A 27,078-nucleotide genomic window follows, 5' to 3' on the forward strand; every position below is an offset into this window, starting at 1 on the left:
TATGAAAGATGCGCACAAATGTTGCGTTATGTTAACACGAGTCAAAATATTTTCGTAAAGCTTGTGGATAACCGCATGCGAAGGGTTTTTGCTCCTTTTGCTTCTTTTTTGTAACTCTACTTGTTCAGAAGCACTGAACGCATTCTATCCATTTACTGTTTCGTGTATGGCACGAAAAGTTGATCCAAAGCAGCAATGGGCAGTAGAGTTACCTACACGTTGTTAATTTAGTGCAACTACGTAACGGTCATGGTGAGAAAGTAAAGTTGGTCGAATCTATTTGCAACTATACGCTTAGTTTTCCTGCAGTTAACTACAGTAGTTAGGTTACCGAGGGTGGAAGTCTGCCGCCAGCGCTCGCCACAAAATACACAACTTTGCAGTTGCGTTTATTTCGGGCGAGAGAGGCTCGCATGGAAGTTGTTTGTAGTCGAGTGCTCCCGCCAGACATATTTATTTCAATTTCGTTAGGAAGCAACTTTCTCTTTAAATAGTTAGACAGCTGTGCAGGACAGTGTCAGTAAACTTGGCTTCTGGTGCAGATGAGATTCTTGGGGAGAAAAAAAAAAATCTAATCCGGGGTGTCGTCTTGTGGTGCTGCTCTCGATCGAGGCGCCCTTGGCCAGGTGATAGAAATGTAGTTAAACTACATTGCAATATTTACAAAGGCAGTTTTGACTACCTGGCCGCTTCGAAAATGTAGCTTAACTAGTAATAAAATGGGCACAAAGCGAAGAAATGTCTCGTCACGGAATCAAAGGTGCCGTTAGCAACACAAAAAGGAGGGCAGTCATCCGTTGCGTCGTTCGTGGTTTATGATCGATAGAGAGAAAAAAACAAAAAAACGCAATTTACGCCTTCCTTCCCTCTCTCACTCTCTCTCTCTCTCAAGAAAGCCGAAATTGCGAAGCACGTTCTCATTGGTCGCCGCAAAGCGATTTGTCCAATCATCGCGGGGCCAACAACATACAGACGTGAGGCCAACAACGGCATCGTTGCCTCTGCCTGAGACAAAAAAGAAAAAGGAAAAACAATTCTGGCCTTCTTTTGTCACCGAGCGTGAAGCCCCTCTGATAAATCTGCCAGGGTGTCCGGTGAATGTGGTGGTATGCGCTGTTCGATCAATGTCTAAGGCCCGGTTTCAACAGCCCTGATTAAGTTTAAACCAAGATCAAGCGTCTCTTAAACTTGAAGTTAGCCGTCAGTCCTTTCGTAAATAACGTTAGTTAGTGACGTAAGGAGAATTCCAGTAACGCTATAGCGACGGTTGAGTAGTATAATTTCAAGTTAAGGGACGCTCGATCGCGGACCAGCTCTTATCCGCTGTTGGTGAAACTGGCCCTAAGCGACGCTGTTCTAAAACCAGTGCACATAGGAAGTTGCCGCTTCCGCTTCTGGAGTCTACGTCCGGTACCCGGCGCTGAAAACGACACGCTGCCTTAAATGACAAACGTGTTCGTCCGAACCATGGCGGCAACTAACGTCGCAGCAGTTGTGTTGCTTGTGGCGATGATGCCGCTAGTGGTTTCCCACGGAACGGAGAGAAACCTTAAGAAAGATGCGGAAGAGAAGGTCAAGGCAATCAGAGAGAAATATGGAGCGTTCCGCTTCATCCGTGATCTGGAGTAAGTATCTCTCATGTTGTACTTGACGTATTGAATGGGTAGCATAGGTGGGGAAGTTACTTTTATTTTGTAGTGCACTACCGTTACTCACTACTTTTTCAAAAAGTAACGTGTTACTTTATTCGTTACTGTTGCGGTAGTAGGTAACGCGTTACTAACGCCGTTACTTCTGATAAGTAATGCCGTTACTTTTGCATTACTTCACCCGTTGTCCTTATAATATGTACCATTTTTGATTGAGTCACATAAGTGCATTCCGCAAATCAATACAAGCAATGTTGGGCACAAACAAGGGTCACGCATGAACACAACGTACATGAACCCGGTATAGGGAAACGGGTATCAAGGGACCGTGGTACCACCAAGGCAGTGCCTATAGCCGGCGAATGTATGCGAATGTTGAACGCGCTGTTGATGCTGCGCAAGGTTTCTACCCGTTTGAGCTGTTTTGAAATAAAGTTTTGGCCAAATATACCCATCTAGCAGCCACTGCTTCATATTGCATAAAAATGTTGTGCTTGAAAGAGTTAAGAAGGAAAAGAAATCTGTAGTCTGTCAACTACATACGCCGTTGGAGATAAGGAGACGCAATAGCGCGCCAGGAGAAATACTGCAGCGCGCCACCACGCGACGTGTTTCATGTGGCCAGTCTTAGCAGCCAATATAGAAGCAGAGTGATTATGATGGATTACATTATCTCGCGCAGGGTCGAGCGTGACTTCTCTGTGCCCAGCCATCCTATCTGAGGAGGAGTAATATTTTGCGAGTTGACGGACTACATTTCTTTTCCTTCTTAAGTTGAACACGACTATAGCAACCCAAAGTTTGATAGAGGCTTGCGGAATAATGTTCTTCACACAAGGCTAATTTAGCTACCACACATTGACTTCGTTCTCATGCCTCCACTTATCCACTGGTCTGGTGACGGCTCTCTGAAAGTGCCCCCCTCATCATCATCCCCTCATCCGTTCCCAATGTGTAATCGGGCAGTGTACCGCCTTGCAGCGGCGGTGAATCACCCACCTCATCATCATCCAATGTATGTGTGTGTGTGTGTGTCCTTATCCCATCGTTATTCATGTAGTTGTTGTTCTTGTCGATCCTTCCAACAATTGGCTCTTTCATGTACCCTGTTGATTTCTTCATTATTTGTCCGCAGTCATTTGAAAGAAGATTACGCCCACATTGCCGAACTGCATATAGACGGGACCCTCAGCTCCAACGAGGCTATTTTCTACTTTTTCCGGTATGTTCAATCATATTTTGTATGCAGTCTACCATGATATGATATATGATTAGGGTTCCGGGCTTTCGGAGTTTATTTCTGGGCGTTACCGAAGGATGTTTTTCGGAGTTTGTTGGTTGTTCAAAAAAATACGGAGTTTTTCGGAGTTTATGATTTACAGCTCAGTTTATATCCGAAATTCGGAGAAAACTTGACGACGAAAACGCAGCTGTCACATTTATTGCTTCAACGCTAAAGAGACACAAGCTTAACTACATTTCGTGCGACGCGCACTGAGGTGTTCCGCAATTCTCAGTGCACCCTTTCCGCGTACAGTGTTCACTGTTATGCTGCAGTTCTTACATACGACAACCTCTGCATCGCGATCGCGGGACGATGTGAGCTCTTCGAAATCAGGGTACCCCACGACGTAGTTGCAGAGCAGCTTTCGTTTGCGTCCCATCTTGTCGTCAGCACTACAACTAGTTGGCCTTTCTTCAAAAAGACCACTCCTCATGACCTCGGTTCGATGCTTATTTTACTGCTTAGGTCACGTGTAGGAAAAGGAAATAGGAGAAACAGACTAGGAAAACCCCAGGCGGTGAACCCTCAAGTGGTCGAGATGACCGCAGAAGAAAACGCTAGGTCACTGAAACGCGATTATTATGTTGCGGTGCGGCCGGTATCCCAGGTCAGCACAAACCCAGGACACAAAAGGAGGCCAACAACATTAACCCGGTTATCAGGGAACACATCTGCCAAGCGGAGTTTTTTTTTTTTTATTATTAATCCGTATTGCTTAAAATTTTACCGGAGTACGTTTATTCGGATTTTCTCGGATAAATCCGAACCCTAGATATGATCATGGCTGTCATCGTCCCTCGCAGAATGCATGACTTCGACGACAACGGACTCCTGGACGGCTTGGAATTGCTAGCCGCAACCATGCACGTCGACCACATGAGCCCGGAAAATGTTATTACATTGGAAGAGTTCATAGGTAAGGATATGTCGTGCTTTCCTAAGGACTGTTCACTCTAAGGAAGAAAGAGGCAAATTGGAGAACAATTATAGTTTACCCTAAGTAGCATTTACTCCATTTTCTTAGTCCCCGCACCCCCAAATTTACTCAAAAGCGCTCGCGGGGGTGTCGATCGCAGGAGGGGGCAGGAGAGGAAAGAAGGGGGGGGGGTTGAAGCTCGGAGGGTTGGTACACTAAAAACTTTATGATGAGGAGGATGATTGGAGGTTCTATGGCGCATCGACAACCATCGTCGTGTTCAACTTAAGAAGGAAAAGAAATCTAGTCCATCAGCTCTCAAGATATTACTGCGCCGCAGATAGGATGACAGAGACGTCACTCTCCCTCCTCCGGCAGATAATGTAATGCGTCACACTCACTCTGCTTCCGTATTGGTTGTTAAGACTGGCCGCATGACCCTACGCGAGTCCTCCCTCATGGTGGCGCTGCAGTATTTCTCCATGCGCGCTATTGTGTCTTCTTAATTTCAATGGCGTATGTAGATGGTGGACTAGGTTTTTTTCTCCTACACGGCTATAAGGTCATAGTGCGCCATAACAGTGATACGGATGTGACTGTAGTTAAAAACAGGGTGTCGAACCGCAAAAAAAAATACGGGTTCGGTTCGAGTTCGGGTTCGGATTGCTTGGATTTCGTTCTGGTTCAGTTCCGGTTCGGACAAGCCGAAAATCGAACCGGTTCCACTTTTTATCTCTCATAGAACTACTTTTATCAGGATATGCGTGGCTAATAGCTTACTGCTGTTCATTGAAAGCGAGAGAAAGGAGAAAGGGATCAATACTTGCAAATAGCGTCCATACTGATGGAGCGGTGTAGTCCTGATACTTTCTGTTCCCAAAATCTATATTTTCTTCTTTCTTTTTTTTTTTTCACACACACAGTGCCAGTAGATACGCTTAAAGGAAGCCCAACAAGATGGACAGTATTTTACATAGACGGCGGTACTTGCTGGCACACTGAATTCGCAGCGTGAATCGGTCTGTAATCATACTGAATCATGCCGAAAATATGTCTTCCAGCCTTGCTCTGTCCGAGCTCACCAGCAGTGTACCCGTTAATCCACAACACAAAGGCAGCGTGTCACGACACAATTGCACTACCAGAAAGCAGAACAACATTTACTTCTCAAACCACGACCAATAAAACAGGCACCGTTCTGCGTACGCTCCTTCTCCACTTCCCATGTTTCTGACTTGTTTAACTTTTACTCTCACGTGTAAAGAGAAATTTTGGGCGGTTGCTTAATCACATATTCGTCCTATAGAGCTACACAACTGGCCTCCTCTATCCCTGCTTCATTCGTCCGGGTGGCGCTTCCTATCTCAAGAGCAGACTTCACAGCGCGTGAGTGGGGCGGTTGCCGCCGCGCCCACAAGGACAATGCGCTTCAACATGTTAAAAAAGGCGCTGAGTCCTCGTTTGACAGCTAGATGAAAATTTGGGAAATCCATGATATGGAGACCAATGTGTCCTCGTTCGGGTATTGGGAGGCACTTGAGGCTTCGGACTTCTTTTATGTCCGAACCGTTTTGTTGCGAACCGTTTTGTTTTTTCCGGTTCTGCTCCGGTTCGGGTTCAACAGTGTCATGAAAATTTCGGTTCGGGTTCAGGTTCAGTTCCGGCAAAAGTAACGGTTCGCGTACGGTTTTCGGTTCGGGTTCGGTTTCGGTTCGACACCCTGGCTAGAATTAAACACGATGTTTGGTTAAAATAGAGCACAAATATTATCATCACACTAAAACGACAAAAGTTTAACAATTCCGATGTCTCTCATAAAATTCAAGGTTCTGCTAAGAATGACAGCCTTATTACCAAGCAGTATAGTGCTGGGTGAAGAGGTCAAAAGTGTGTATAGAGCTCTCTGAAGTGAAGTGGAGCGGATAGAACTTTATGTAGGGGGGGGGGGATAATACTTACTTAGTTACTTACTTTTACTTACTTTATAGGCAGAAAGATGGTGCAATAGAATGCATGCACGCAATAACTTCGAATACGTCACAGAGCTACCACACTCTAAGAAAAAAAGGAGTACTTTAACTCCTTTTGGGGCACTAAATGCCTTGCCACAAAAAAATAGTCCCTTTCGGGAGTAAATGCACGGAAGTAAATGAGTGTCACAGAGTGTAAACTGCATTTCCCGCGCACTTGTCCAAGTCTTGCAAGTTGCAAGAGTCCCAAGTACATAATTCGTGTACATGCATGAAAATACTTTGAAGCAAACCGTCAACCGTGATATATCGCGTGATATAAAATCTTGCGCCTTACATAGGGCACAATTTGCGGAGAAAGATGCGCTAACTGTTTCTTACTCTGTGTGGTTAGAATATTGCTACGTTGTCTGAGTTATACAGCCTTATGCCGCTCAAATTGACCAAGGGCACATATTTACGTAGACTGTTGCATTCAGGAGACCATGCGCGAAGTTTAGTGACGATTTGCAGTCCTGGGGAGTAAATGTCGGGACTAAATGTCGGGTTAGGGGACTAAAATAGGGAGTAATCCCAGACTAGGGACACCCGTTTAGCCCGCCGCCGCCTTGTCGAATTTGGGAAATCACTAAACGAAGCCTTTAAGTTACGCCATGATAAACTGATAGTGGGACGCAAATCCTTCTACTTCGACACTGCAACGAATTCCGTAAAGGAATCTATACCATAGCTAATGCCTGTACGTAACAGCAAACCCGTCACAACTGTATCATCTGCCTCATGTCTATCTGTAATGTTCACTAACATTCGCAGCTTACTACCCAAGCTGGATCAGGTTGAATCCATTATTCGTTCCAGCTCTTCCGATATTGTTGCCCTTACCGAAACTTGGCTATCTGACTCAGTCTCCAATGAAGAACTATCAAAGTTTCTTCCTGGCTTCACCATTTTTAGGAAAGATCGTCGGGATAGAAGGGGTGGAGGCGTTCTTCTTGCCACCAAATGTTATTTGTATCCTTCACTTCTACCCACACCTAACAATTTCGAAATCATTTGGGTTAAATTGTTACACGTCTTTCCCCCTTGCGTTCTCGGCGTTTGTTATCGACCACCTGACATGAATGACCCATCATTTCTTTCAAATCTCCGCGACGACTTATCTCTCATAACGCAGGAGCATACTTCATGTCGTATCTTCCTCGTGGGGGACTTCAACTATCCTACGATTAAATGGGATCTTCAGCAGTGTATTCCTTCCGGGCGTTCTCAAGAGGCTCAATTTGTCGACTTATGCTCCACATTTAACTTGTCCCAGGTTATCACAAACCCTACCAGGGTATGTTCTGTCTCCCAGGCAACACTCGACTTGGTCTTGACTTCCCATCCCGAGCACGTTGCTTCCTTGCATGTCACCAATGGTCTCAGTGACCACAAGAACATATTCTTCGATATATCCTCAAGACGTTCGAATATCCGCAAATTCGTTGCTAAAACCATTTACGACTACAGTCGTGCAAACTTCCAAGCAATTAACGAGGGTCTCGTTACTCTGTATGATAATTTCTTCCACGACGCTTCACCACGCTCCGTCGAAGAAAACTGGTGCCTCTTTCGCGACAACATAAATCACCTTACTGAGCGTTACATTCCAAAAATAAAGATAAAATCCTACGACCACAATCCCTGGTTTACGAAAAATCTCAAAACACTGTTAAACAAGAAAAAGAGATTTTTCAGGATCGCAAAGCGCCGTGGCGATGATGTATCATGGGCCAAATTTCATGAATGTGCACGTGCGTACGTGCGCGCGACAAAACAAGCGAAACATAAGTTCTTCAACCTTGACCTCCCTTCACTCCTGGTGAACAAACCTAAACAATTTTGGAAAGTTCTGTCCCCGCCTAAATTTCACTCCTTTAGCCTAACCTACCCCAACGGGGAGGTCATCCCGGACAATCTATGTGCCAACGAGTTTGCTTCATTTTTTTCGTCTGTCTTTAACACGGACGACGGTTGCTCACAAGTTTTATTACCAGTGATCCCTTCTTCCATGAACCTTTCTTCTCCCATGATGCCCATCGATATCAGCCCCCACGGAATTTGTAAGATCATTGAGTCACTCAAGCTGTCCTCAAGTTCTGGTCCTGACTCAATTAACTCTAAAGTACTATACAACACGAAAGTGATTTCAAGCGAACTGCTATGTTGCATATTTAGACAGTCACTTCAAGAATCCGTGTTGCCGCGGGACTGGAAGACAGCGATTGTCGTCCCCATTCTCAAATCCGGTAACAGTCAGTACGTTAATAACTACCGCCCCATTTCTCTAACTTGTATCGCATGCAAAATTCTTGAACACATAATCTTCTCAAACTTAGTCAAATTCCTTGAGGAAAAAGTGTTTTTCTACCCGCTGCAGCATGGTTTCCGTAAATACTATTCTTGTGAAACTCAACTAGCTTGTTTCGTTCATGACATATTTTTAAACGCTGACAACAACCATCAGACCGACGCCGTCTTCTTAGATTTCCGCAAAGCCTTTGATATGGTGCCTCACCCGAAGCTTATGTACAAAATCTCTCTCCTGAATCTCGACCCGCTTGTCGTCCGTTGGCTAACTCAATTTCTTTATAAGCGCTCGTTCGCAGTCTCATGTAATAACCGCATATCTCCATCTGTCCCTGTCCTTTCGGGAGTTCCTCAGGGTTCAGTTCTTGGTCCCCTCCTATTCCTCATATATATTAATGACCTTCCTTCAGGCATATCTTCCACTATCAGACTATTCGCCGATGATTGCGTTGTATACAGGCAGATCAACTCTTCTACTGACCAACAATCCTTACAAACCGACCTTGCCCTAATTCAGTGCTGGTGTGATGAGTGGCAAATGCCCCTGAATATATCTAAGTGCTGCATCGTGACATTTTCTCGCCGACGTGTTTCTTATCTCCCTCCCTTCTGCTACACAATTAGCGATTTAGTATTAACCAGAGCAGATTCCTACAAATATCTTGGCGTTCATCTCTCTTCGAACTTAACTTGGAATGAACACATTAATCACATCGTGGCCAATGCTTCTCGCTCCTTGGGCTTTGTCAGACGCACCCTAAGATCGGCACCTGTCCATCTCAAGCTTCTAACTTTCACCACTCTGGTACGAAGCAAGCTTGAATACGCATCCGCAATATGGGACCCTCCTCAAAACTATCTCTGTGATGCAATCGAAGCCATTCAAAATCGAGCTGCCCGCTTCATTGTCAACGATTACTCTTTCACTACCTCTGTTTCCGCGTTAAAACTAAGTCTCAACCTCGAGCCGCTCGAACATCGTCGTCGCTTCGCCAAGTTAACCCTCTACCATAGATTTTTTTTCACCTTGCCTGCTCGACAATCACCCATCACACGCTCGAGTGTCATTTTTCCTCGCTTTGATCACACTAACAAGGTTACTCGGTTCCTCTGTATTACTAACGCGTTCTCCAAATCGTTTTTTTGCACAACTACCATTGAGTGGAACAACCTCCCATCATCAATCGCTACCATTGACGACCATACAGTTTTCCGTAGCTCCCTCTCTCACTTTCTTCATCTTCAATACTAGTGTTCGTTCTGTTGTATTGCTGAGTTTATCGCTTTGTATACTTACTTGTATTGTTCTTATCCTGTTCTTCCAAGATGTTGTTATTTTGTTTCCTTATTTCTGTTTTCTGTTTATTTCTGTTATTACTGTTTCCATTCTCAATGTTCCATGATGTGTTCCAATATAATGTTCCCACCCCCCATGTAATGTCCTCCGGACCCTTGGGGTTTTTTGAAATAAATAAATAAATAGGGGAGTAGAAGCTGCAATTACTCCCCATTTTACTCTCTTTTTTTTCTTAGAGTGCACTTACGATATTCTGTTCATTAATGGCTAGTATTCCTCTTTTGTTCAATAGCGTGTGCAGACATGCGCTTTTGTCAGAAGTGTAACATCTAATGGGAAGTAACGTATTTTCTTTACTACACTCTAAGAAAAAAAGCGGTAGAATTTCCTACCCAATGTGGTAGAACGACAGTACCTCTACCATAAGCGGCGGCGTCCCTTTGCCTTGCTCCTCTCTCTCACATTTGCTCTAAGACAAAAATGGTAGAATTTCCTAACCAAGCTTTTACCCACTTTTAAACACAAGCTTTTAACCAAAGCAAGGTTTGAGTAGAAATGTGGTTGCAATGGAGCTCTACCGAGATGGGTAGAAAATTATAATTTTTTTCTTAGAGTGTACTTAAAGTGTCCCCTATTCTGAAAAATTGTTCCTGTGGTCACCCCCCAGGGCTTGAGATAACCCTAGGTGATGGGGTAACCGTTGGCCCTGGGCTAACCCGAGGTCCTGTGGTGACCGTAGTCCCTGGGATACCACAAACATCCCATAATGCGCTAGGACATTAGGCTCTGGGGTAACCCCAGGAACAAATTTTTCAATAGGCACACTAAAGTGCAAAAATTTCTTCTCTGAGAATGACCTCGTTACCTTGACACCGTTACCTCGAGAGAAACACGAAAAGAGCGGGAGTCATTCGTTGCGTCGTTCCTGATTTATGATCCATAGAAAAATTAAAAAAACAAAACAAAGAAAAACGCAATTCACGCTTTCCCGCTCTCTTTCTCCTTCTGAAGGAGGCTCAAAAGTGTGGAACGCTCTCTCATTGGTCGTCCTGGTGGTGCTCGTGAAAGGGCTCGCCGTTGTCGGCCTCACAGAGGTGGGCAACGTCACGACCATTGGTCGTCCTCAAACGATTCGTGCAATCATCGCGGGGGATCGTTTGAGGCGACCAATCAGAGGCCGCTCTGCACTTTCGGGCTTCTTGAGAAAGAGAGAGAGAGAGAAATAGGGGAATCTTAAATTATCGATTTCTTTCGCTCATTCATTCACGAACGACTCAACGGATGAACACCGCTCCTCCAGTGTCATTCCGCGAGGAAACATTTTTGCTCTTTAGTGCCCATTTAATAATTCGTTAATTAATGAGTGCGATAGAAGAAATTGTCGACATGCGCATGATCCTTGTTGCTATTTTACACTGTTTCCTTCGTTTGTTTGAGTCAGAGGGCGTTGACACGACGTTGGAAGCAGACAAGGACCTCGACGGCTTCCTCAACTACGGAGAACTACTAGCTTTCCAAAACGAAATGGAAAAGAGACGAAGCGCTAGTGGTACATGAAGATGGAAAAACCACCGTGTGTTTGTCATTTGGGACTAAAACAAACTGCGGTAAAGGGCTCACTCCATGAGCAAAAAAAAAGAAAAAAGTTCTTCCTCTTGCGATGGACTGCATAGATTTCGCATATACACGTTCGATATAGAAAAATAAAGAAAGGTTCATGTCTGAGTCGTCCGGTCGAAAAATGACCTGTACAGTCTTCACTGTCTTCCCCTCCGCCATCTGTTCCTATATAGCCGATTGCTCCTCGCATGGCCATTGGTAACGTCGCTACGATAAGTTCCTCTCTGCACATTGGAGAAAGCGAAGTTTGGAGAAGTCACGTGACGAAGTGTCTGTCCATTCACAAGGGAAGGGATTATTCGTCGGTGAAGGTCGTCCGTCATGCTGATGACCTGGTGAAGTCGTGGGTTCGCTTGCTATACCACCGGCTGAGCTGTCCGAGATTGTCCCTGTGTTTTGCGTCAGACTTGCCAAACGAGCGTCGGCACGGTTTCCCGTCAAGTCGGCCCAGGTCGCAAGCAAATACCTCGTCTCCCACTCCTTACTGCTGTCCACCCTTTATCTGTACACGTCTGTATGCCGCTCATAGCCTCAGTTGCTTCGCCTGCGTTATACTCGGAATCAACAACCTCAAGGTGACCGTCAAGCACGCCATGGTACTCCGCGTTAATCTACAGAAGAAACCATGGTTGCCTGACCTTGTGCTCAGACGCCCATATTTGGGAGAGGGGTCCGTGATGTCGCTCGACCGGCAATAGAGAAGAGAGGGAAACTGGGGAGCTGCGCAGATAGCTCACCTACTCGCATAGCGTCTTGGACTTGCCTTGAAATGAATCTAGCTGGTTTATGCAGACAGTAGCCATAGCAGACTAAAGAACGCGACATAAAGTGATGACGTATACGGTGATGGAACGGCTTGCCGTAGTCGTCGACGCTCAGGTGGTCAACGTCACGACTACCGCAGGGGGGCCGTGCGTCCTGGGCCGACTTCACAGGGAACTGTGCCGACATTTTTCTTCAAGCGTCTTCGGAAAGCCTAGAGAAACACCCGGACGCATCAGCCGGAGCCCGGATTCAAACCACGTGACGACGTAAGCCTTCCATGCTAAACACGTTACAAGCTAATATGATTTTAGACCACACCATAATTCGAATTACGTATGGATGAAGAAGAGAACGCTCACTGGTATGTCATTAATGTCATGACGCGTTCATCTTATATTTCGCTTCTTCTTCTTCTTCTTTTTTTTTTTTTTCTGGCAGTAAAAAATTGTTTCCCAGTGCAGTGGTACCATTGAAATAAGAATATTCGAATTTTAACAATATCTGGGAGGTTTTCAGGCTAGCGTCAACAAAGTTTGTGTATATATCATATATGATACATTATGCAGTGGAGGGTAAAAATGGTTGCCCACAATGACTGGAGGAAGTTGCAAAAACGGTGATTTTATATATCTAAGTCTGCGAAACATTACAGTTTATAATGAAATTCAATCCAGTGAAAAAAAGTTTACAGCAATTTCTCTCTCTGGTGAAGCAAATGTGCAAGGTCTAAACCCAACCACCGCCAGACCAGACACGTCTAAAACCAAAACACTGCGTGGTAAAATCTGCATTTCTCATTTGTAGACTTGCCCGGCAACGCTGCTGCTGGTAAAAGAAACTAATACAAAAACAGCAATGCTCACAAAAAAGAAAAAAAAAGGAGAAAACAAAAACAAACACGAAATATGAAAAAAAAAAAAAGAAAACATGCAGCCATGGCTGGTGATATTGGAAAATACCAGTTCGCATTCACTGCGAATCCGCATGCAAAATACTGCACAAAAGGTAAAAAGAAGCTCCAAAAGACTTTGGGGAATCTCATCAAAGAACCACTCCCATAACTGCGTAAGGTATCATCTGCGTTACATACCGAAAAGTGATATAGTAACAGGAGCAATGCAAAAAAAAAAATAAAACAGAAGTTTGATATACTCCCAAAGACATGTAGAATAACACAGAAAAGTTAACATTTTGACATACAAAGACAGAAAACAAATTGTTTTTCAAGTCCCACATCAATTCTTCTGTCTCACGTGCTACTTGTTCGTCTTCTCGGAATTCCTGGCTTCATAAGTGGCACAACAGGTGGCTGTATCTTTGCACAGTGTCGTATGACGTTATTAGGAATATGCCAGTCGGCGAAATTAGGCCCTGCCGCTTAGATATAGATATGTGTGGTGGAAACGGTATATATCAGATATCTAACGTCATGAAATAAAGGGTTAACCCTTTATTTCATGACGCTACGTGAGCTCCTTTGAAGACCGATCTCCACTCCAACTAACGCATTAAATGTATCACTTCGCTCCAGTGGTGGTGGTGGTGGTGGTGGTGGTGCTGGTGCTGGTGGTGTTGAAAGGGCTCGCCGTTGTAGGCCTCACAGAGATGGGCAACGTCACGACGGGGGAATGTGCGTCCTGGGCCGACTTCTAAGGGAACTGTGCCGACATACGTCTGAACCCGCCTGAGGAAAACCCAGGAAAAACCCCAGACAGCACAGCCGGCACCGGGATTCGAACCGAGGTACCTCCCAGTACCCAGAAGGTACCCGGGTACCTTCACTCCGAATTCGCCACGAGCTCCTGTGTGAGTCGACCAAAGCGGTTTTGGAGCGCGCGAGCATTAAATATAACGATAGCGCTTGCTACGTCAGAGCAAAATTACCCTAGTCCAATATCAGGGCCCGGCCCGGCGCGTGCACGCAGTGGCAACGAGAGCTTTTGTGCACCCGGTCTCCCACAGGGCGGATATGTGTACTGTTTGCCCTCTTTGAAGGCAAGGACAAGCGTGACACACGAGGAACGGTCCTGAACTCTGATGGGTGGTGCTATAAATGATTAAGTATACACGCAACGCCGCTCAGCAGAAAGTGTCGGAAGTTACCGTTTCCGCCTTTCTTGTCTACGTCCTGCGATAGACTGTAGAAGGCGAACACTCTGATTTGCGGCAACGTGTCTATCAACGAGATGGCTAACACAGGCATTGGTGTAGCGACGTTTCTTATGGCCACGTTGTCCTTGGTGACTCCTGGACCGGGGCCAGACGAACAGGTGCTAGCGGAGAATATGGCCAAGAGCATCAAGGAGGCATTTTCATCCCTTCGTTTCATACGAGACTTGGAGTAAGCGGTATTCTAAGATTACTTTGTTTCGCTCTGTGTCTTTATCCTTACATGTTACTTTACATCATCAATTAGCGTCCGACCGCGGAACTCGGACGTTGCGCTAACAGTGTTTCTAGAGGTAAAGAGATGAAAATAAGCAATGCAGTTTTCTGTGGGCGCGTTTGGGAATGCGTAACACAGAATGCCCCGACCCTAGAAGTCGTATGAACGGAGTGCAGTCGCTGAACATGTTGATGTCCTAACTTTATGATTATGCTGAACAACGAGCCAGAAGGACAGCCGGTGCTAGTGGTGTAACCAGAGGGGGAGGGGGGTTTCGGAGGTTCAATGCACCGAAATCGTACCGTTGGTATTGCTTTTTTGTGAGAAAGACGAGGGGGAATCCTCTCCTCCCTCATGTAAAGTCTTCACAGAATCCCTCCCGAAATCTTTCTCTTTTTTTTCTAGCTGCGCATCTGGCCGTTGCCTTGCCGTCTGCCACAACGGCTATTTCCTTTTGTTGACCCATTCAGCATTTCTTTTGACGATATCTGACGACGTTTAAACTGCAAAGAAATAAAACTGCCGTCCCCACACACGCGCCTGCCCATAGACTCTTGCCCCTTGATCATGTTCCCGTACACCCATATCAGGGTGCAAGTGAGAAAGAGCTGGATCCACTGCTGCAAGTGTGCAAGCGCACTGCATAACCATTCGTATCGAAGGATATACAGATACTACATGGAAGCTAAAATATCTAACCGTTTCTTTCCGAGTAAAAGCCTTCCTCCCGGCCAGGCAACGGCACGATTTCTTCTTTTTTTTCTTTTTTTTTTTTTTGAGCATTTAAATGCACCAAACATTTTGCAAGAAAAAAATATTTGCACCAATGTCTGCTGCGTTGCACCTATGAATGTCATGTTTCGTTAGTCACATCAAAGAAGACATCGGAAAAATTGCCCTACTAGAACCGGACGACGACATCAGCCACAAGAAGATGATATTCTACTTTTTCCGGTGAGTCCAATGACAGGCCGCGTATGCTACATGGAGTACGAATATGTACATGTACATGGAGTATATATATGTACATGGAGTACGAATATGTACAGCGTTATTGTGCGCAGGATGCACGACTTCGACAGCAACGGCCTTCTGGATGGGCTAGAACTCTTGGCAGCCGTCCAGCATCACGAAGCCGGCAAATCCTCCCGGGAACACGTTTCATTCCAGACGTACATAGGTGATAGGACGTTGTTTTTATTTAACCAGAGCTGCGCGATGTATATGTTCTGGTACAAAAAATAACCAGTGACTTATGCGCAATGGGTGGACGAGTTAGAAGAACAGTTCAGTGGCGAAAGCAGGGCCACTGGACAGTGGCGTATCTAGGGTGTGGCAGGTGTGGACAGGTGCCATGGGCGCCAGGTGAACAGGGGCGCCATTATGTGGTCGGGTGTGAATGTGCCAGGTCGGGTACTCAACCTGGCACATTCATAAAGGATCTAAAGCACCCGCCATTAGAGAGGTTGTAGTGTGAAACCTAGTGCGGACCACACGAAAACGCATCCCCAAGGACATCATGTTAACCATGTTGCCATGGGCGCAGATAGCTCTAGATACGCCACTGCCACTGGACCATATGTAGGCAACATATCCCTTGTCTTCTTCACTCCAAACTTATGGATATGTTGCCTACGTCAGGTGTACACCAGCTGGCTTGCATAATCTTTTTATGCTCAACGTGGACCCTTACGTGTCCAGCTCTCAGCCTGTACCTTAGCCTGTCTCAGCCTGTCTCTCTCTGTGCCTGTAGAATGAGACCGTATCTCCTGGGATGCCACTTATAGTCTTCGACTATGCGCAGCAATCCAGAAATAACGGATATATCCTCTACACTTCAAACCGATGTTTATGACACCCTTACAGTTTCCAGAACAGGAAAACTCACTTGTTCAGCATACACTTAGGTACATAGACAAATGAACATGTGTTACGTTACCACGGATGTTGTAACTTTGCAGTAAAACGCCAGCGGATGGAGATACATTAAAAGCTATTTCGGAAACCACATAGAGTGCAGCTAGACATGTGCAGCTACTTTTACTAAAGTTAGCTACTAAAGTTACACACAAATAATCAAAGAACAGAGCCTTGCTCCCGAATTCATAGACGTGACTGGACTTGAATCTGCCTTGAAAGCACTTCAGAAACCCCGACCTCGGCTTGAAGCGTTCCTACAAAACGAGCTCGATTTAACACGTGTGATGAAAATTTCAAGTCTGTACTCGGGCTACTTTGAACTCGACTTGGATAGCGCTCCAGTTTAGCAATTCGGGAAGCCACATATGACATTCAGAATCTTGTCCTGTCCTGGCTTTACATGGCCCGATGCGTCATCAATTCGTTTGCACGGCCTTTGCGCAAGTGTTGGTGCCAGACGACAGGTGTAACATATGTTATGAGTCCTGACGCTAAGAAATGTCGTGTTTTCACCCTGCAAAGCAAATTTTAGGCGCAAAATTGTACAAAAGCCTCGCTCCCAGTCGCATTCAAAGTTAGCAGGCTGACACTTGACGAAGTAAGCCAGCGGGAGTGTTCATGAAACACGCAAACCGTCTTGAGAGAAGACAGGTCTTGACGCAGGCTTGCACAAGTCAAGATGCGCGCGGCATCAAGTCAAGTCGCATCCGTGAATTCGGGGGTTATAGTACTAAAAAAAATCGTACAGCGAATAAATGGGTCTTCGCTTTGCTTTTCTCAACCACTGTATCTATCCTTTACTTGTCCAGATGCAGTTGACTCAACATTGGAACTCGACAAGAACCGCGACGGTTTCGTAAGTTATTCAGAACTACGAGTAGTGGAAGAGTAGCTGTGGTCATCGTCCACTTCAACCAAAGGGTTACAAGGTTCGCACTATGATGAACTGCGCAAGTGTTAGATGAGTGCCTGGCAGACCACATCTTTTTCTTGCTGGGAAGTCAACGCCTTGTGCCCTGCGTCATCACCGCCTTGTCGTGAAACTTATTTCAGTGCGGACTTTGCGTGTCATTTTGCCATCGTCATTGGTGCCACGCGAAAAACTCGACGAACTATGGTTGGAATAGAAGTTCTCCTATAGTCGTGAAAAGAAATCTAGTCCGTCAGCTCTCAAGATATTACTGCGCCGCAGATACGATGGCTGGACGCAGAGAGGACACGCTCTTTCCCTGCGCCAAATAATGTAATCTATCATACTCGCGCTGATTCAATATCGGCTGTTAAGACTGGACGCACACTGCGTTGCAGCAGAAAGTGCGCTTCCCTACCCATGGCTCATGGTGGCGCCGTAGTATTTCTCCCTGCGCACTATTGCATCTCCTTATCTCCAACGGCGTATGTATATAGTTGACGGACTAGATTTATTTTCCTTCTTAGTTGAACACTACTATACTCCACTTTACGTGAACACAGCTAAACCCTGCACCTGTCATTCAGGTAACTGCGGTCTGTTGGTCAGGGTCACTGTCTTGTCTTGATCTTTGTCCAGGTCTTCTGCAACATTATTTTTCGCGTCAGGCGACTTTGTTTACATTGCGTTTTGCCTCTACCCGTCATTTTCCCATCTGCACAAAACCAGAAGGAAGGACGTACTTTACCAGTGAATATTACACGGTGCTTCTCAGCAGGGCAAGCGAGGAGGGAGGGGGCAACCGGGGATGGCGCTCCGGAGCCCGCACGACCTGACGCCCGTCGTAATTATGTGAAAGAGAAAACTTAGACTATGTTATCGAGGCGTGAGGAGGGTGCCCAGGCGTGGCCCTTACCTCATCTCGCCGGCCCATGCTTCTCAGAAGTCGCTTTTTCATCCGAAGTAAGAGTGCATAGCATCGGCTGTGTGAGCGTTAGCGCTGGTGTCGTTGTCTTGTCTTTGTGAGTGGTCAGCTACGAGGCCTCATATGTGAATGCACGTGCTTGTCTTACAGTTGTCCTTTCTCCTAGCCGTTGACCGACGCGGTGATGATCCATTAAATAGATTCGACGTTATGATTTTACTGCGGTAGCGGAAGGTATCGGGAAATCGCCTGTGGTTGTATCACAAAACCCTCCGCTTCTTCTCTCTTCTTCTTCTCTGTCTCCGTCTGTCTTCTTCTTCTGTCTGTTGACTGTCGTTTCGATGTTACAAAACAAGTTAAAATAATCTATAAATAAGCTAATAAAAGCAGTTTTGGCATACTCTCAGAGAAGGGTACGTCGTCACAGAAAGTGTCCCAATTTTAGTAATACTATCGTCCCGCTAATTCCAGCTCCACACATCACTACTGATCTCACAGATCACAAGGCAGTACCGGTCACTCTAAAGTAGCTGTGCATATATCCACACACAACCAGGGATCGGAACCGGAACTGAACCCGAACCGAAAACCGGAAAAAACCGTTATTTTCTGACGAACCCGAACCGAACCGAACCCGAACAATTTTTTTGCTTGTCCTGAGCTGAACCGGAACTGAACCGAAAAAAATTGATACGGTTACCGGTTCGGGAATCGGTTCAGAGGTGAATTAATTGTACTACTGACCGACCTTTTTTTTGCTCACCTGAAACTGTTATCTCACACCTTTCTCTTACAACCGTGCACGGTGAGCGTAAGCTTGCTTGCATGTAGCAAAATTACTGCCCGTGGACCGGTTAAACCGGGGCCGAAAAAAGTAACTGTTCCAATCCCTGTAAATGCCCCGACCGCTGACAGATTTTTTTTTTTGTCTGTGTATGTGCGGGGGTGGGGAGGGGAGGGTTCTCCCTGTGCCGAACCCGAACCGAACCGATATACCTGAACCCGTTCAAGCTGATAATTTCGGTTCAGCGGAGCTAAACCCGAACCGAACCAATATGCCTGAACCCGAACCCGAACCGGACCGAAAAAAATACCGGTTCCGATCCCTGCACACAACATCCGCACACGACAACAACCGCTGAACTTCGCGTTACACAATCGTAGCCGTCCTGTATTTTTTTTTGTTGTTGTTGTAGTTGTTGTTAATAAATCACTGCTGTCAGTACATATAGTTGTATACCTATATACATAAAGCAACCTGTGGGTGCCCAGTTACTGCTGGAGGCACAAACGCCTCATTCTTTCACTAGCGTGAAGAAAATTCAACTCACTCAGCATACTAGTTCTTCTAACCTCTATACGCCTGTCACTCTCCGTCGAAGAACCACGTAGGTGATGTCGTTAAACATGTTTCGCTAAAATATAATCGACGTATGTGCGGCGAACACGTGTCAACGGCTGTCGCTATAGCGAACAGTCGCTTGTGTCGTGTACCTCGAACGTGGCGGTCTTAATGGAAAGCAACATGCTTTGGTCCTTGTTGCTTTTCTTAGCCCTTCAGTCACTGGCGGTGGCTAAGAAAGAGTCCCATAAACTTAGCCATGAGGCCGAGCAGCTCCGGTCCAGGTGGACGGCATCCGAGGTGATACACGATTTGAAGTAAGTCGCGTTTCTATGTACGTAACTTTGACACGACACTTTCCTCTTTTGTTTTTTTGTTTTTGTTTTTGTTTTTTTGCACCGGGGCGTTACTGGGTAGGGCGGCACATTCGAGAAAGATGCTGCAGCAGTGACAAAGCTGCTTGTGTTTCTACTTGTATTACCTACTCTTGTTCGCTGTTTTTGTTTCCTGTTATTTACTGTTACACTCTTAAGACAAAGCTTCAGCACATAGCACGCTGAAGACCAACCATTGTACAGGGTGATACCTCTATCACCAAATCTTGATTTGTGGAAGGCGCAGGGCGTACGCCTTTTTGTGACAATGAACATTTCTGCGTAAATTTCACAAAAAGGCGTACGCCTCCCGTTTTCAACAAATCAGGAGAGAGAACGATGTCAATCGCGATTACGGTTGGCTAGGATCGTGCTATGCGGTGCAGCTCTGTTTCTAGGGTGTACTCTCACTGTTACTGTGATTTGCTGTTATCTACTGTTACTGTCACTTTGTTATTTTCTAGCACCAATCTGAAATGAGTCTTTGCACGTGTCTTCTTTCTTCTTCTTTTTTTAGCTTTAAGTTTCTCAAGTGTACGCTCTTAAAAATGAACTTCACCGCACAACACGCTCCTAGCCAACCATCATCTCCAATGATATCGTTATCTGGCCTGATTTGTTGAAAACGGGAGGCGTACGCCTTTTTTGTGACACTTATGCTGTTCATAATTGTCACAGAAGAGGCGTACGCCTCCCGTTTTTAACAAATCAGGCCAGATAACGAGTTTCTGCTCGAGATCTGTAGCTCGAGATCTGTAACTCGAGATCATGGTTGGCTAGGAGCGTGCTATGCGGTGAAGTTCATTTCTAAGAGTGTACACTGTTAAAACAGAACTTCACCACATAGCACGCTCCTAGCCAACCATCATTCCGAATGATATCATTCTGTGCAATGTCTTGTTGAAAATGAGAGGAGGCGCCTATCTGGGACAGATTATCTTGTCCCAGATAGGCACCTCCCCCCTGTTTTGAACAAATCATGACACAGAATGATATCATTCGGTATGATGGTTGGTTAGGAGCGTGCTATGTGGTGAAGTTCTGTTTTAACAGTGTACCAAGCGTACACGTAAGGGACATTTCAAGTATGCACTCTTAGAAATGAACTTCACGACATAGCACGCTCCTAGCCAACCATCATCTCGAATGATATCGTTATCTGCCCCGATTTGTGCCTTTTTTTGTGACAATTATGAACAGCATAAGTGTCACAGAAAAGGCGTACGCCTCCCGTTTTCAACAAATGAGGGCAGATAACAATATGTTCGTGATGATGGTTGGCTAAGAGCGTGCTATGCGGTGAAGTGCATTTTAAGAGTGTACTGTAAATCGTGACAGCACCTTTTGTGGGTTCGCTTAGCTGGCACGGTATTTTAAAGAAGCACATCTCTCACTTTCCTCTGTGTGTGGCCGTTCACAGGGGTTCCAGGGGCTGGAGGCGTTCAGCAATGTGCGGAGTGAGTTTCAACAGTGGTGTGTGTCGGGTCGATGCATCGTGGTGACCATAACCTCGTCGGTTACTGGATTGGTTGATGTATAGTCCTATTCGAATGCCACGATGTCGCGTTTCCCGCCTACAGGGGCGTCGGAAGTCCCTCACACCAGGGGGGCGAGCCCTCACCTCACCCAACCTAACCTATCCGAGAGGAGTCATTAATGAGCTTATTAGAAACGCCTCCTCCATGCAATCCGATGACTATGGAAAGCCGTAACGCATATGGCCACCTCGCGAGCTTGATTACCTTTAGGCGAAAAACAAATTGGCGTTTGAGCAGCATAAACTGAAATATTGGAGGATTGTTTCATTAGAGGGAGACTTCGCAAGGATTCCAAAAAAATTACGTGAGTATCATACCGAACACGAGCCTCCCCTTCGATACCAAATACAACATTCGCCTTCATTTTGCGCGAGTGATTAATTCGTAAATCACGACAATAGCAAACCGAAACCGAAATGCGAAGAGCAGAGAACAGTGCTCCATACTACGGCGGTTCGTCCGGAGGGGCATTCCGTGACGTCAACAAGCGTTGTCGTCTGCTTCCAGGCCTGCATTCTTTCTCCCTTGCCGGATGCCGGGTGATGTCAGCAGTGTTGCCTTTAGCGCCCTCTTGCTTCACAAAGTAAGCGGGCGGTGGCGTGTTCATTTACATTTGTTCTCGTCAAGAACGCAGTGGTGTCGTCTAGAACGCAGCGATGTCATTAATAATTAGGAGTAGATTTGCACCTAAGGTGAGTCAGCCTATTTGAAAGGAGTCATTATTGTTGCACTAAAAAGGCTCTGCAGAGTGCCCATGGCTCCGGCAAAGGTAGCAGATATCCTACACGTGTCATGAAGCAAATCAGCGAACTGCTTAAAGACTCCTCGCGTCTTCACGAAGTCTGCGTTCCCCTGTATCGTGTACGCGAGGCTACTGAATGGCGTGTCGCTACTCTTTGCGCAGAAGGTCTGGGCATAGAGTACCACATAGGGTAATGGGTGAATAGTACTTATTCGGGTGGATTCTTCTACTTTTTAAACGGGGATTCCTTCATCTGCAAAGTTCTCGGCCCATAGAGTAACCCTGGACATCAGTGCCGTGCACTTGGCGCTTTTCTTTCCTTTCTGAGGGCCACCGGCCTCCTTCACGAACTGTAGGGATTTCCTTCTCTCGTCATCCTTTCACGTGAACCTTTTTGGAATGGGGAAGGGTCCTGCACTCAACGCAGGGAAACATCCCACATCATCATCATCATCCATCCATCTATGTTGTTGTTGTTGTCCTTCGTTTTCAATCCGCGCGATAAAAGAACTGAAATCGAGTCTGTCTCGGACGACACGTACAGATGAAAAATGGCGGGACACTCAGAGCGAAAGTTCAGGTGGGGGGGGGGGGCGACCGCCCTCTCTGTCCCACCTTCCAATGCCCCTGCTCGCCCATAATACTGTGGCAGCATCACTTGGTAAGACGTATCCCTGTCCTGCAGCTCTCATTGAGGAAGCTTTTTCAGGACAAAGCAATATAAGCAGGCCAGAGCCACAGCGTCCCTCTTCTCTTCTTGTTCTTTCCTTTCAGTCACATTAAAGACGATATGAGCAAACTTTACGACCTACAGCGTTCTGGGGAAATTGAGGCGAAGGACGCCACGTTTTATTTCTTCAGGTAAGATGTGTTTCTGTTCAACCTATTTTGCCTTTTCATATTTCAGTTTGTGCGTATCTCTGCGTAGAATGTCCGAATCAGTTCCGAAATATAGCACACCGTCCTACAGTACTGTGAAGGGCTGCTCACGCAGTCGTCGCAGAAAGGAAAGCTACGACGAATCAGTTTATGAAATGTCTTCCCACGGACGTGTCCTCCCAATCTGTCAAATCCCAACTCGCCATTGAAGGTCGCTCTCCCAACCGTCCGAGTGGCCCATATGTCCGTGTCCAACTGGCTCATTGTACTTTCCTCTCGTGTCTTGGCTAAGAACATCTCCTTCTATGTTTTGGAGGTGACCCAAGTTTGAATCACCGCATAACCGACTGAGCCATCCGGATCTTTTCCCTGAGTTTTCGAAGATAGCCCAGGAGAATTCAGAATGAATAAAGCAAGTTGGTTGTTTCCTCGTTAAATTTCGGAGACACCAGTGCCCCGACACGAATGAGCTCTGGTGCCGAATGAGGCTGTACACTCTTAAAAATGAACTTCACCACATAGCATGCTCCTAGCCAACCATCACCCCGAATGACAACGTTCTCGCCCTAGATTTGTTGAAAACGGGAGGAGGAGCCTATTTTGTGCCATTATGCACGGCACAAGATAGGCTCCTCCTCCCGTTTTCAACAAATCAGGCGTTGTCATTCGGGATGGTGGTTGGCTAGGAGCGTGCTATGTGGTGAAGTTCATTTTTAAGAGTGTGCTTTGCACTAGATTCACACGCGCAGAAACGGCAGTCGCTTTGTTTACAAAGCGGTATGAACGCTCCGCCTCAAAATGGCGTCGGTCGCAGGCTGCCGACGGGGCGAGGGAGTTCGTTCAGCCGTGACGTCGCATGACACGCTTCAAGGTAGGCTCCTCCTAATAGCTAAACTCTCCCTATAAGCGGCTCCGCATTGAATTCAACTATTAGGTTTCAATGATGATTGAAGGCTGCCTGTGTGATAGGGGTGACTATCCTGGTTTTTGGAATAGAGACTAATTGAGCAGCAGGACTTAAAATGAAAAAGAAATGAGATAGAAAATGGATACAAGATATGACTGGTGAAATGGCATCCTGGTCCGTTCCTTCAGAATGCATGACTTCGATGACAACAATCTCCTCGATGGGCTCGAAATTAGGGTGGCCCTCATTCACTCCTTGGAGCACCAGAAACTGGGACAAGCCGTCAGACTGGACGACATACCAAGTAAGACAGCTATACTGAATAGCTATAGGTCCTAAATTGGCGCTGGAAAGAATAATCGGGTTTAACCGGAAAAGGGCAGACCCTAAATGCATTTGGGAGAAGTAGAAGAAGGTGAAGTAGGACGAATGACGTCACATTGTTAACTTGGTTGAGTTAGGCCTACTGAATACAGTAATTACCATTATCAGCGAAACCAGTGAAACTAACGAGGCCCGCCACGGTCAACCGTTATCAACCGCACCACTGTACGACCCCGTCACGAAGACAACACCTGTCCTTTTCTTTTTTCCCTTTTTTTAATTGCCGCTGATATTCTGGAGACGTTCATTTCCTCGTAATATGCTTTACATTCTTTCGAAGGGTGCACATCTCGTGAAACATCGCGCAGTGTGAGATCAGGCGTTGTCATCAGGGTGTCGGAGCGAACCGAAAACCGGAACCGAAAACCGAAAAAAAACGCTATTTTGGTGCGAACCGGAACGGAATCGAAACCGTATACGTTTTTTTGCTCAGGAGGGAAACCGAAAAATATATTTAACGGTTTTCGGTCCAAGAAAAAACTTCGCCGGTTTGGACTACGGATAGGCGAATGAAATAGACGTCGCGTGCTCTGAAGTCATGTCACGGATACTATACGAGGGTTACGGTTACGGTGGAATGTATGTCGGTATACTATGACCCTTAGGCTCCCTTTGTAATGGTTTATCGTTCGCGCACTCACACAGACTTAGAGGTACATGTGACTCTCTAGCAATGTGCCGTAGTGTTCGTTTTAATTTGATCTCCCCAAACTCTCCTCAACTAAACAGCGACCCAAGAGGGCTGCATAACGGCTTCTTTATCGGTAATGTCGCGCAATGCGTCCCTTGTTTGAGAGCAGCTAAGTTGAATACATTTACGTATACGCGAGGGCAAGCCCGTGCGAAGTGGCAACTCTTTTGTGGACAGGACACGAAGAAAATACGGAGCCGTCGAACGCGTTTGTGAGTGAAGGTGTTCCTCGATTTGCGTCGTACTCGTGCGGTGGTGCTTGCTGGCTAGACAGTAGCAACAGACATTCGGGTGGGACGCGATCGCTCCAACCCAGCAAGAAAGTACAGGGTGTGTGGAGAAAAACGTGACCCGCATTTTTACATGTAACTCGCTGTCTACTTAGCCGAGGAACTTCCGGTGGCGCACGACGGTGTATCTATGCGTGCGAAAGCTACAAAAATATCCTGGAAGCCATACTCAGTGTAAAAAAATAAACAGAGCGCGAAAACATGGGCTTCCATGCATTAGAATAGGGCGGTCATGACAGTGCGTGGTAGTGCATTTCGGTCTTAGGATAGTTATGTGTAGGCACCGCTAGGAGTACTGCCGATGAGCGTCCAATGTGGGACATCGTTTCGATTTATGCACCGATAGCTCCCTTAGCGGTACTTGAACACATCTCTCCTACGTCCACCATGTTGCCCTTTCACATACACCCTGTTGTCCACCATGTTGCCCTATTCTGATGCACGAAAGCCGACGTTTCCGCTGTCCCGTTTATTTTTTAAGCTGAGTATGGCTTCCACAATTTTTCTGCAGATTTCGAACGCATAAATGCGCCATCATGCGCCACCGGAAGTTCGTTAGTTAGGTAGGCAACAAGCTATGGGCCTAAATGCGGGTCACGTTTTTCTGCACACACCCTGTACTTTACGTATGACATCACGACAAACAAGACCGTTTGTAGCATGCGCTTCAAGAAAGGAGAAAGCCCATTTGAACAGACAGTAACCTACAGGAACCAGGAGCTATCAATTTCACAGCTGTCTATTAATATTAAATACCATGTATGCGGAATAAACGGGTTTACATTTTGTAACGTTGATTTTTTGTTGTGGGGATGAATATTCCCAGCAGAAGCGAAACCGGTTTATAACCGGTTTGAACCGTTATTTTTTTGCTCCGTAGCAGAACCGGTACCGGATCGTTTATGATGTAACCGGAACGAAAACCGGAACGAAAAACGTTTCGGTTCGACACCCTGGTTGTCATAGTCATAGTTGTCACCATATAGTCATATAGGAATGCCTTTCCTTTCGTCTCTGCTTTTTCTTCCTTCTTATCGTGCCACCACGGGAGGCGATCGTTCTAACGACCACTCGCCTTTACTATTTCTTTCAGTGCTAGTTGACACCACCTTGGAACTAGACAGAGACAACGACGGCTTTCTCAGTTACGCAGAGGCACGAGTGGCCGAAGAGTAACTGGACACCCTCGCTTCAAGACCACCTCATACCACCAAAAGCCACCGTGCTCACTTGATACCTGTCATTGACTATATGTAGACCTGTTTGCCTGCGATGGTGCGGAGTGTTGAAGGAAACAGCTGTTCATTTAGATAAAGCTGGAACTGGGTGTGGACATCCACCAATGTGTCCTTCTCCTTAAGAACGTCTTGAGGATGCAAATGAAAAATAAAAATAACAAACACCCCAACTTACAAAATACAAAAGATGAAAAATATTTAAAATTTTCTCCATCCTAGGACGTTGTACCAAACTCATTTAAATGCGGCAGATTCATGGGACTGTCCCGTTGCCGTAGCACGTGACCGCGAGACGTGCGACTGGCTCTATAAAACCAAGAACGGCCTGTGGTTGGCGCTGTAAAGTTAATGATTTAATAATAATTATTAATGATTTATTCGCATCCTTCCGCAGAAAAGGTTGGTGTGTAGGTACAATTTGTGAATATATTTGTCTATAATCAACAGCTTGCAGGTTATCCGCCCTGGAATCTTCAGGCGTTGCAAGATAGTTAGTTTCGACTAATATTCACGTACACTGGTAGCATGCCATACGTGTCTATTAGTCGGTAAGAAATATTCTTGCAACCCCTGCAGATTTCTGGTAGGATAAACTGCGAGTATGCTGTCATACAGCTGTCGATTCCTGTATATCGCCGGTTGCACAAGGTCCTGGGATGTGATATATCCGCCTTTCCCCAGAAAGACGGTCCTTGAGAATC

General features: G+C 46.0%; 3 protein-coding genes across 4 annotated transcripts; all 3 read left to right on the plus strand.

Moving 5' to 3' along the window:
- The first annotated feature begins 29 nt into the window (after window positions 1-29).
- Window positions 30-11,211, plus strand: LOC135388137 (cell growth regulator with EF hand domain protein 1-like). The gene is made up of 4 exons (XM_064617494.1): window positions 30-1,625; window positions 2,785-2,871; window positions 3,738-3,850; window positions 10,908-11,211. Exons 1-4 carry the CDS (start codon window positions 1,444-1,446, stop codon window positions 11,021-11,023), a joined length of 498 nt encoding a protein of 165 aa, XP_064473564.1. The 5' UTR covers window positions 30-1,443; the 3' UTR covers window positions 11,024-11,211.
- A 2,660-nt stretch (window positions 11,212-13,871) lies between these two features.
- On the plus strand, window positions 13,872-19,217 carry LOC135388143 (multiple coagulation factor deficiency protein 2 homolog). 2 transcript variants are annotated; one of them, XM_064617500.1, is made up of 4 exons: window positions 13,872-14,192; window positions 15,105-15,191; window positions 15,320-15,417; window positions 16,967-19,217. In XM_064617500.1, the coding sequence occupies exons 1-4, from the start codon at window positions 14,038-14,040 to the stop codon at window positions 17,047-17,049; spliced, it is 423 nt and encodes a 140-aa protein (XP_064473570.1). In that variant the 5' UTR covers window positions 13,872-14,037; the 3' UTR covers window positions 17,050-19,217. The 2 variants fall into 2 exon arrangements, with proteins under 2 accessions (XP_064473570.1, XP_064473569.1); XM_064617499.1 differs by having other exon boundaries at window positions 13,879-14,192; window positions 15,302-15,417.
- A 187-nt stretch (window positions 19,218-19,404) lies between these two features.
- Window positions 19,405-26,472, plus strand: LOC135388144 (multiple coagulation factor deficiency protein 2 homolog). The gene is made up of 4 exons (XM_064617501.1): window positions 19,405-19,651; window positions 22,763-22,849; window positions 23,963-24,078; window positions 26,233-26,472. The coding sequence occupies exons 1-4, from the start codon at window positions 19,506-19,508 to the stop codon at window positions 26,313-26,315; spliced, it is 432 nt and encodes a 143-aa protein (XP_064473571.1). The 5' UTR covers window positions 19,405-19,505; the 3' UTR covers window positions 26,316-26,472.
- Window positions 26,473-27,078: the final 606 nt, after the last annotated feature.

The sequence above is a fragment of the Ornithodoros turicata genome, chromosome 3 (assembly GCF_037126465.1).
Source record: "Ornithodoros turicata isolate Travis chromosome 3, ASM3712646v1, whole genome shotgun sequence".
Taxonomy (NCBI): domain Eukaryota; kingdom Metazoa; phylum Arthropoda; class Arachnida; order Ixodida; family Argasidae; genus Ornithodoros; species Ornithodoros turicata.

Coding starts and splice junctions, on each gene's coding strand:
- LOC135388137 (XM_064617494.1), top strand. CDS start 1,444: ATGACAAACGTGTTCGTCCGAACCATGGCGGCAACTAACGTCGCAGCA. Junction 1,626..2,784: donor CGCTTCATCCGTGATCTGGA/GTAAGTATCTCT, acceptor ATTTGTCCGCAG/TCATTTGAAAGAAGATTACG. Junction 3,851..10,907: donor TACATTGGAAGAGTTCATAG/GTAAGGATATGT, acceptor TGTTTGAGTCAG/AGGGCGTTGACACGACGTTG.
- LOC135388143 (XM_064617499.1), top strand. CDS start 14,038: ATGGCTAACACAGGCATTGGTGTAGCGACGTTTCTTATGGCCACGTTG. Junction 15,192..15,301: donor ATGATATTCTACTTTTTCCG/GTGAGTCCAATG, acceptor TATTGTGCGCAG/GATGCACGACTTCGACAGCA. Junction 15,418..16,966: donor TTCATTCCAGACGTACATAG/GTGATAGGACGT, acceptor TTACTTGTCCAG/ATGCAGTTGACTCAACATTG.
- LOC135388144 (XM_064617501.1), top strand. CDS start 19,506: ATGGAAAGCAACATGCTTTGGTCCTTGTTGCTTTTCTTAGCCCTTCAG. Junction 19,652..22,762: donor GAGGTGATACACGATTTGAA/GTAAGTCGCGTT, acceptor CTTTCCTTTCAG/TCACATTAAAGACGATATGA. Junction 22,850..23,962: donor GCCACGTTTTATTTCTTCAG/GTAAGATGTGTT, acceptor CCGTTCCTTCAG/AATGCATGACTTCGATGACA.